This window comes from Ctenocephalides felis, unplaced genomic scaffold (genome assembly GCF_003426905.1).
Source record: "Ctenocephalides felis isolate EL2017-DRISC unplaced genomic scaffold, ASM342690v1 CF-g0.4_SCAFFOLD_01492, whole genome shotgun sequence".
NCBI classification, from domain to species: Eukaryota; Metazoa; Arthropoda; class Insecta; order Siphonaptera; family Pulicidae; genus Ctenocephalides; species Ctenocephalides felis.
Window position 1 is genome coordinate 18,132,282 of NW_020537646.1, and position 11,422 is coordinate 18,143,703.

At 25.9% G+C, this 11,422-nt stretch overlaps 1 protein-coding gene across 1 annotated transcript in view; it reads left to right on the plus strand.

Moving 5' to 3' along the window:
* Positions 1-6,825, plus strand: part of LOC113370952 (eye-specific diacylglycerol kinase-like) — a 47,919-nt gene extending 41,094 nt beyond the window's left edge. Inside the window, 5 exon segments of the mRNA XM_026611618.1 lie at positions 2,499-2,789; positions 4,355-4,418; positions 4,488-4,645; positions 4,955-5,118; positions 6,550-6,825. Coding sequence (XP_026467403.1) covers positions 2,499-2,789; positions 4,355-4,418; positions 4,488-4,645; positions 4,955-5,118; positions 6,550-6,599 — 727 coding nt within the window. The 3' untranslated portion in view covers positions 6,600-6,825.
* Positions 6,826-11,422: the final 4,597 nt, after the last annotated feature.

Genomic DNA, 11,422 nt, shown 5'->3' on the forward strand with positions numbered 1-11,422 from the left:
GGTAACTCGTTTAAAAAGGCTGGTCGCGGGTTCAATCGAAGTGAAAATAGCCCTTCCAGGGCATAGCTTTACCAAAAAAAATAATAAGTCAATCATATTAGATAAACTCTAAGAATGAAGTGATCAAATATGAATGGATCGACCTTTGGATTACCATCTAAAAAAAATACGACGTAAGAAGTTTCAGCCGAACAGCTTATAAAACGTCGACAAAATTAATAAAAAAGATGTTAAAGGAGCAGGCATATTTTTATCAGTTTATAAATACGCATTGCTTTTATTCATAGATAACATTGTACGAAGTTTGTGATTATTATAAAAAAATCTGCCAGTGTTATTAGTCTGACAAACAGAAACTTGTCGAACTTCATAGACTACTACATATAATTACTTCCTAAATTTTAATAATCACAATTCAAACCTCCGCGATTTTATTTACTACCGTTTTCTACTTCAAATGTTATCTTAGCTGCAACATTTGTTAAAGAATTACTAAAAAATTCAATGTTTATTGACATCAGGAAATTTCAAATTAATAATTATATGTTTCGGAAAATTTAAAATTTCTTTTATAATTAATTTTTACAGTAATTGAAATATATCTGAAATTACTGAAAAGATCAATATTTACTAATATAAAGATAGATTCAAAATAAGAATTATTTTTTCAGTAAATTGTAATTTTTTATCAATATCAAATTTATTATTTTTACAATCGTTGAAATATATCCGCTAAAACAATATAACATTGTTTTAAATTATCATTTCATTTATTATATCAATATATTAATGACGATAATTTGTATCCATATATTATTAGATAAAATTCCAAAGTTTGAGCACGCGTCAAAATGAAACTAGTCATATTAGTCATTTTTCTTCAAATTTTCATCAAAAATAATCTTAAAATTAATTAATTAGCTAAAATAATGTCTAAAAAGATCAGAGTTCAAATAAGCTTCTAGTGTCTAATATGAATAGCTCCAGCTTAATAATTTTTTATAACGATTAATATTAATGTATCAGTATCAATTTATTTTCACTATAAATAAAATAAATCTGCTAATACAATATATGATAATCTTTATAATATCTATATAATATTAGTAGACAATTTTGAACTTCGAGTACTCTTAAAAACAAAATTTGTCGCTCACAAACACAAAATTTATCGTATATGAAATTTTTCTGACATTTAAAATTTTTTACAATGAAAATAAATTAATTTCACTCTCAAGACAACAAAAGTTCCAACAAGATGTCAAGTTCATCATCATGTGCTGCCTTAAGTTTTGCGATGCACGTCATAGCTTTATATATTCTTTCTCGTCTAAACCGCCACTACACGTGCCCATATTAACGGAAGCAGTTTATATATTATGCGCATTCGAATTTGCCAAATTCATTGTATGCAGAATATTAAATTTGTTCAAATTATAAGACGAGCCAATGATACTCTTCACTGGTTTCCAAAACTACTAATCGAGTGCATTTTCGCGAAGTATTACCTTGGCTATAGACTAGACTTGGAATGGAGTTTCGGTGACGCTTTTATCTATTGGGGAACTCCTGAAACTGTTGTTAGAACTTTCATGTCAGATCCAGCGAATTATGCAAGTGTTGAAGACTGTATTTTCCAGTCAAACAGCCGCAGGAGATTGTTTGTTGTATTGTGCTATTTAGCAATAATGTGGATGTGTTTTCTCATGTTGCTTATTGTTGGGGAAAGTCATTTTTTCAAGACCGATGCTGAATTGGCGCGCGCCAGATTGAAGTATATCGAAACCCATTTGGATGTGAGGCATTTAATTGAAAGTTAATATAATGTTGAAAATTTCAGGGCGTTGATTTGTTTACTAACAATATTTTAATAGAACATTTTATAGAACAATTTCTTGTGAAATATATGTTTGAAATATGAATGTTTATTTTGTTTTATATATTATATAGGAATTCATTGGTTGATATTTTTACGATCATGCGAGATGTTGAAAGGAACTTTACATGTCAATAAACTACAAGTATATTATGTGCTAATAGTTTTTTTGTGTAATTTTAATTAGTTTGATTAGCTTTATATTATTTGATAATTAGTGATAGATTTCTATAAGAAGCATTTGTATTTTATTTCAATATTTGTGGTATTTATAATGGTATAATATTTATTACAGTGATCTTTTTATCTAAAGTATTCTCCTTCCATAGTCCTTCCCTACTCTTTTCCCATTTTTTGCATTCCATAATGGCGTGCTCTGCATCCGCCATAGTCGCTCCACCCAAAGGCAATATTTAGGTTATAAATGACTAATAGTAATTGATGGAATTAATAATATTAATAACTTAGTGGCCAATTAATAATTATCTGATTTTATAACATAATTTAAAATTTTGTTATATGTTATTAATAAATATCGGCGATAGAATTCTAATATTTTACACTTGCCCATTAATTCACAAACAAATTATAAGTATTTTCAAACTTACATTTTTTTTTAAAGTGATCGTGAATCCAGAGAAGACACTCCACCTTCACCACGAATATTTAGCAGAAACGTATCGAATTCTACGGCGACTCCGGACTCTTTATCTCCCGGAACGCGTAGCCCGGAGCGACAAGCATCTGCCGCCTCTCTTCATTGCTCCACCGGAACAACTGCCGTTCCATTAAGGTTGGCATCGCAAGGATCTCTTGAAGGATCTGCAGGTTCATCACAAGGGTCACAGGATCATGATCATCAGCTGATCACTAGTCCTAGGAATGCCGAATATGAAGGATTGAACTTCAAAAGGTAATTGTAATTTGATAGAAATTTGTTTGTTTTTTTTTTGTTATATTTTGAATTTGATGATTTTATTGAGTGAAAATTATTTTATGCATATGTAGTAAAAAATAACTTTAAAAAATTACAACTTACTCTTATTTTTTTATTACAAAAGTATTACGTTTTAATTCTAAGATACATTCCAATACGTTTTGAAGAATTTTTAAAATATTATTTATTTATATTTTTTCATTATTAATCAGCAAACCGTAATCAATAATGGTAAATTTCATATATCAATAAGTACAAGGTTTTACTTTCACTTACAGTTAGTATTTATTATGCGATGTTTTTTTTACAATATTCTTCGTATGCTTTTCGTGATTCTACAAAATTGTACAAAATTTTTATTGGACAGAAATCTAATATTACACAACTTACTTATTACCCGAGTATGTATTTAATGGCGCATTTACGTTTTTTTTTACGATCGTATTTTCAAATGATTGCAGGCTTGACAAAAGCTTTATTGTTTTATTGAATTACGATTTCTGTGACTTTGCTAAGTTTATGTCTAAATTGCAAAATACATATGGATGTTCTATGTTAAGCCAAAACCATAAAATTTTAATAAATTGAATAATTTTGGAGAGAATAATAAATGATTATAAATATAATCAACGTATCGTAAATAAAATGCAACTTTTCGGGGAGCTTTTATGGTTGATATAGTGAAACCTAATTATCTATTGGTTTAAGAAAATTAAGTAAAATTTAATGCTTAGTAATTCTATTCGTGATTCAGGTTATAATATATGCCATTATTGATAAGAAGGTACTTGAAGTGATATTTGAAAAAATATGAATTTTACCTTCACAATTAATAGGAATATAAAACTTAATGATTAATTAAAATAACTTAAGGTTCAAATTTATTTATTTAAAGTTAGGCCAAATTAATTTTGGGTTATATAAAATTTAAGTAAATTTTTATATATTCAATAATATTATTTTTGATACTAATTATATATGTTATTCTTGCACAAACACTTGACTTGAATAATTCGATAGACGTAATGATCCTTGTTTAAAAATTACGTAATTCATTTTTAAATTAACTCATTATTGTGTCTTAATTTTATTTCATTTTCTTAATATAATTTGCATGCAAATTTTTTCCACGATTTACTAATTTTATGAACAATTAACGTGTGATTGAATTTTTTACACATTTACATTTTAACTGCACAATCTTTGTAGAAGTGTGGTACATTCATTATTATGAAATTTTAACACAGAGAAATTTGTTTTGTTACAACCAAGCTAGTAAATGATATTCTAATCATTTGTGATTTGCATGAAATGTGAGTTTGTCACTGAAATTTTTATTCCTTTCATCTATTTCTACTTTTAACTCTAATCGCATGCAGCTTTCACGAACGATTATTCGGTTTGGGACAAGATACCTATGGGTACAGGTGAGAATTAAAATATTTTTCTGTGTGTTTGTGTAATTTTTTTGAAACATTATTAAATGGTAATCAAATATACGAAGTAATCAATTAATTAATTATATGTTTCATTTTTTTCAGCGGGCTTTTGGAGAAGAATACTGATGGTGTGCTCAAGGCAGCAAAATCTGGTGATATTAATTTGGTATGTGATAGTACAGTTACAAATAAAATTTATTGAAAGTAAATAATTTATGTTCATGATTATTTTTAGCTCAAGGAAATGCATTCACAAGGATATTCATTGTTAACATGCGACTCAACAGGCCAGACTGCCTTACATTATAGTTGCCGATATGGCCATAAAGATGTTGTCAAATTTTTAATATCATATGCACCTACTACAATCATAAATATGTCGGATAATGAAAAGTAAGTAATACAAATTTAAATATAACATTAATGAGGACTAAAACCAATAAGGAATTCTTTGTCTGATATCTTGCAGTAGTTAAACCAATATATGAAATGGTAATGGGAAATCTCCCCTAATTCGAGTTGAAATTTAACTCAGTTGACGAATCTGCCCTAGGCGGTACTACCCATTATTAATTATTGCCAACATAATTTGTTCAGTTTATATAAAATTTACTACAACAGTATTGCTTTATAATTTTCCAATAACCATCAAGTATCCCTCGAACGGGCATTTGAATATTCACTCAATTATTTATTTTTTAGGGGTCAAACAGCATTACATATTGCTGCAGAATTAGGCAGGAGATCAATTTGCTGCTTATTAGTCGCAGGAGGTGCGTCTCCCATATTAAGAGACCAACAAGGACGTACTCCTAAAGCACTGGCTTTATACGCCGATGATGCCGAACTTGCTGCATACCTCGAAAGTAAGTAATATTTAAATTTATTTCGTAATTGTAATGCTTAATTATTTTTTATGCATTTCATATTTTTAATTCCTTCATTTAAACTCACCATGAAACGTGTACAGTGTGCTTTACAACTTTTCTTACCTTGAGAAAAAAATTTAAATCCTTATCTTTGCTGAGAGTACTGACCAAATAATTTTATAAACTGTTATCATAAACTAATAAATTATATCAGAAGTTAGTTCATTGCAAAAAATCGAATGTTTTATAAATATGATGCATTTGATAAATTTCACATATAATCATGATTCCACTTACACTCATACTCATACTCATACTCATACTCATACCTATACTTATACCTATACTTATACAAATAGAAACCAAATTTAAAAAACAAATACAAATTTAAATTAGTTATTATTTAAGTTTATTCAAACATTTCGAACAAATAACAAAGGTAATTTATGGATTAGAATGTTTGTACTAACTGTTCATTCTAAGTCGTCTAAAGTTCTTAAATCATTTCATTTTTGCATGCATTTGTATATTGAAATATATACTAATATAGTTATATTCTACAATGTTTCATAAATTCGTTTCTATAATTTTTATAAATATTCTTAATGCGATTTTCACACATATAACATAATATATGATGACAATAATAATAATAATAATAAATAAATAATAAAAATAATAATAATAATAATATTTTTTTGTAATACTACATTTTCAATGTATTTATAGAAACTTAACGAGATTTGGTGAACCTTCAAATGCATGGGTTTTAATATATTATAACATTTTCAATATTTGAGCCAAATTTAATCTTACATAATTATTATTGTTGATTAGAGCTTGTTTATGAATAAATAAATAAGCAAATAAATAAAAAGGTATTAAAAAAGTTCACATTCGCTTAATGAATTAAAATATTTTCCACGTCATTTGCATACAACTTATTTTATTTTCAAATCGTAGAAATATTTTATGAGCTTAAGGCATATAATAATTTATAATTAATTGCAACTTTCTTGTGAATAAAATAAATAAATAAATGAAAAGTTATAGAAAAAGTCACTTATGTCAAAAACTTTAACCTTAACTTTTTATATGCATGAATTCACATTCGTCTCATAAATCATTAAAAAAAGTATTATTATTAATTCATCATTATAATAGGAATTATTTCATTTATTTGAAATATTTTACACTTTTGCATGATGCATTACATACAAAGTGGCACATATTCTGTAAATATATTTCATCTTTGAATTTTCGAAATCTGAATGTTTGCTGAATGTTCTGTTTGCAATTTATCATTTGTTTTCGTTTTAATTATTTTTCCTGTCAATCATTCATCATCACCATTATTGAAAAAACAATATCACATAGTAGTAATTATTAGTATTGGGTATATATAAATTTCGTGATGAATGTTTGCAGGTCAGGAGCAATTTCACGTCGTCTCCGACGACCACGAGACTGTCGTTTAGCTGAAACATCCGACAAATTACCCAAATAAATTATTGAAATATCCGTAACAAATCTAATATTCAATAATTGATGTGTATTTTTCGTTTCTTCGTCACTAGACTGTGATATTAAACAATTCATCGGAATAACACAATCGGCAAACGTAAAAGGTGGAACAATAGAATTTATATAAGGATAAAACCAGAGCTATTTTCTTATAAAGGAAATAGTGATTTATTACATATTTGAGTAGTTTTATTGTTTCATTTAAAGGCTTAACTTTCTGAATCTCTACATCTCAATTAGTATTTTAAGCTTTGATCAAATTAATATTTCTTCTTGATGCGAAATGAATCTCATTAGTGCTTCTTTATTTGTTATATAAATTCAAATACTATAAGGATTGTAGTATTGAGCACTAATGATGGCTAAAAAATCATCACCTTCATTGCTTTAATATTCTATTATTTAATATAAATTAAAATAAAAATATTTATTATCTAAGCAAGTTTTATCTCGTGATATTTTGTCGATGTTCCAGGCGATTGAATCAGATTTATCTATTTGTTCGAATAATGTAATATAACTATTGATATTAATAATGTAAATAATAAGCCCACAAATTTATTACAACATATCAATTACCTAGTGCTACATTCCATTTTAGTAATTTTAGTAATTCGAAAGCATGTGAATTTCTGAAAGATTGCGATAGAAAGGTGTAAACAGGGTACAAATGCTTTCAATTGTGTAAATATAAAAATATGACGCTGCTAGAATATTTTATTAATACTTATGTATATAAGATTTTTGATAGATATTTAAAAATTAAATTATTTCAGTATTATAAATAAAAATTTAATATTATATACGATTTTAACAATCTTAAACATTTTGCCTAAAAATTTTGATAACCAAGCCATTTCATCTGTTGCCCCCAGATGATCTTTGCTTGAGTTATGGATATATTTGCATTTTGATAATTATTGTCAGAATTTTGTGTTGTGTCAGTAGAAAAATGTGATAAACCCCAATTATCTGTTCAAAGGACTCCAACTTTGCTGATATTTGGTAATAATAGAAATAAAATTAAACCCATCAAAACTTAAACTTCAAACTTATTCTATTCAGGATTGCACTAAATTCTTTCTGTATATCTCCTAAAAATAAATATTATATTTGTGACATAATTTGTACTCATTATCCAAAGTTTTAGGAGCTATACAAGAACATAAAGATATTATAATTTTGTCTAATAAATATCTAAGATATTGATTAGTCATCATAGTGAACTATTTGCACGTTGTTTTAATTTTTATTAATTTGTTTCTCAGTTTTTTTTTTCAATTATACAATTTGCTGACACAACACAAAATAATCGACATTATTCTCTTTTCAACTGAAATCAATTTTAATATGAATAATATTATCGTTTAGTATTTTATGATAAAACTAAAATTATTAAATCATGTAACTTTTATAAAGTGGTTCTTAATAATTAAATAAACTAATTTATATAATATATGACAAACTGTATAATAAATTAGCAAGAAAATTACTTAATAATGTAGTGTTATAGAATTTAGCATCTGACAATCCCACACTTGTAAAAGATTATACTTAAAAATCGTGGTGAATAAAAAATTATAAAATAATCTCATTCAATCGCCTGGATATCAAAATAATGTAAATATATCTAACTATTTATAAGTAGCACCTAATATTTGAAACTCACTATAAATATATATAATAAAAAATATTTATATTTTAGTAAAGTACTATTTAATACAAGAGCGATATTTGACAAGCAATTGATAAATTTAAATCATGTATTGTATTTGTAAAAATAACATAATTTATAAATATTAATATTATATTTCGATTGAGGAATGTAACAAGGGAATCTCGTTATGTGTTTCTTTAATAAATCCGCGCTGTTCCCAGTTACAGGAGCATCAATGGATGGGTCCAATTGACATCATAAATACAATATCCAAAATCAATATTAAGATTTTACTGATGACTTTTCGTAATTTTTAATTTTTCAATAGTCAATGTTGACCTTTGTAGTCTGTTTTCCAAAGATTAATTTAGTTTGTCTTCAGCAGACGTGGCTCCCAATGATAAAATATAACGTAGATGCTAAAATGGCATGGTCAAAATTGATCATGGACAATTTTATCTTCAGTGCTGGATATACGATTTTTTAAATATTATTGTACCCTGTTGTCTCGAATAATTCAATAACAAAATCGAAGTGGGCAACTTGTTTTCTTACATGTAATTAGTAAAAATTGAAACATAGCCATTAATTGAACAAATTTAAAGGATTTTGAGCTTTTGATAGTTATTTCGAGTTTCAGAAACTGTTGGTGAACTAATAATATCAATCAAGTGATTTTTACCCACCAATGTACCCAAATTTTATTTTTTGCTGAAACTATATAGGCATACTGAAAATAGTAGGTTTCAAATGTAAAAATAAAATAGACTAATACCAAGATTATTTATGTTTTTATACGTCAATTTTCTAAAACGTTTATAAATTTACCTCTCATATAATAATACATGTTTAACTTTAATAGATTTCCAAAGGTTTTACGAAACCGTAATTTCAAAAAGGTTTACTCAAAGCCATGAAAAAAAATTTTGAGAGAATATATTGAATAAACCTCAAAATACTTAAATAATAATAAATAAAATTTACTAAATACATATAAGAAAGCAGTTTCCTAATTAATTATTGTAAATATTTTAACACTCTTGAACAAACCTGAAATAATTCACATAATATTTATTCATATTCTAAGAGTAAAAATTTTGCCATTAAAGATGATTGTTTTTTTTTTTTTTATTCTAATTAATATAATAAATATTAAGTATAATATTAGTTAATACAAGCAGAATTATGTCGAGTGTTAAAATATGAGCATAAAAATAATATATATTCACATAAGTTGCTCAAATAAGTGAAACTAATTTTTATGGCACGTTTTGTCCTACTAATATGTAAACTCAAGCAAATGTCTTATGACTTATATATAAATTTATAAATGTCATCAAAGAAACTTATGCACCTAAATATACTTTCAATTTTATATAATTCAAATGTATGATAGTCATATATCCCAATACTTCGATGTTTGAATAAATCCTTAATAATTTTTTAAATATATTTACATAGAATCTAAGTAATTATAAAAAAATAATGGAGATGCCGCATCTCTTATAAAAAGTTTGAATTTCTGGTCTATAAATTTCTCAGCAACAACACCAATACTATATTATATATTTATAAACCAATATTATATTCATATCGAATGCACGTTTGAATAAAGTCTAAGTGAGTCATAATAAAGATAATATATTAGATCTGTAGCTTAATAACTTATAATAAGTATTAATAATTTATTATATGCTTGTCACGTTTCATATATTAGAGCACCCCTTGTTATAAGTTTTAAGGCGTTTTTAATATTTTTCTTAATAATAAATCTGAAGAAAAATTTGCAAATTTGATGCATGATACAGATTTATGGATTTGTCACATATAAGAGTAACACTAATGGTAATAAATGGTTATAACATTATAACAAAATGGTATAAATAACAATCTGATTTGAAGTAAAAGATCTGAGAAAAGACGGTAGCTCATTAGAATTCTTCTCTTCCCAAAATCAGCTCATAATCAGATAGAAACAAATTATTTTTTGATTAGGTATTGATAAATAATTTAAGAAAAATAATGAATGAATATGGGTAAATTTGAAAATTGTGAATGAGTTCAAAAGATTTGATAATTTGGACGTTTGTTAACATATTTTACGACCTCATATATAGGGATAGTTGAGTGGATGTCGTCCATGGACGACATTTGTAAAAGAAGGGTTAAATTTAATTGATGAATAAAATTCTTCAAATTTAAATGATAATATAAAAATGTCAGTAGATCATTAATTTTCCTGTACTATTTGTGAATATTTCAAATTCAAATTGTGTTTTTATATGTGACAAAATCCATGCCTACCAATAAACCATGCATAGCATCTTATCGTTTGTAAATTATCCCATAATCGTTCCTTAAAATTTTTGCCATAAGATGATTATAATTGATTCATATAAATATAACTATTTTTACTAATTCGAATAATCTTTATTGTAACTATATTAAATGTAGTCAAGTATGTGAATCTTTAAAGTTCTCACACTTTTTCAACCAATTTATGAGAAATTATGATAGAACGCTTGGCACTGCAAGCACCAGGGAATTTAAACTAAAACATAATATATTAAATATTCCTTATTACTATCTTGCACACGAAAGTTTAAAAAAACTAAAAGCAAAAGACAGATAATCATAGTGTAGATTTAATAGAGGTTCGTTCTTAAATGTTAATCTATTTTCATACAGACTCCGAAACCTTGAATAACTTTCAAAGATGATTATTTTTGATCAAAAGTTATTACTATAAAAGTATATGTAATTACTGTATAATAAAAAATTGGAACCAAATTCAGAATGGATATATTAAAGCGTTTCAACATTAAAAGAATCAATATATCTAAATTTATAACTGATAAAAATTTTAAAAAACATATTTTACTATTGATATTGTAAAATAAAGAACTTAACAAAAACTTGCGTCTCAGAGTACAGATGAATAAGTACTAAATGATATTTTTGTTAAATACCAATTTTAGCTAAATATTAATTCGATTTCATATAAAATTATAAAAGCAACAATCATGACACATGCTAATTTTAAATTAATTTAAATAGCAATCTTCTTGGATCAAATTTAGTTGATTTTTTATTGAGTGAAATCATGGATTGATAGCTGGT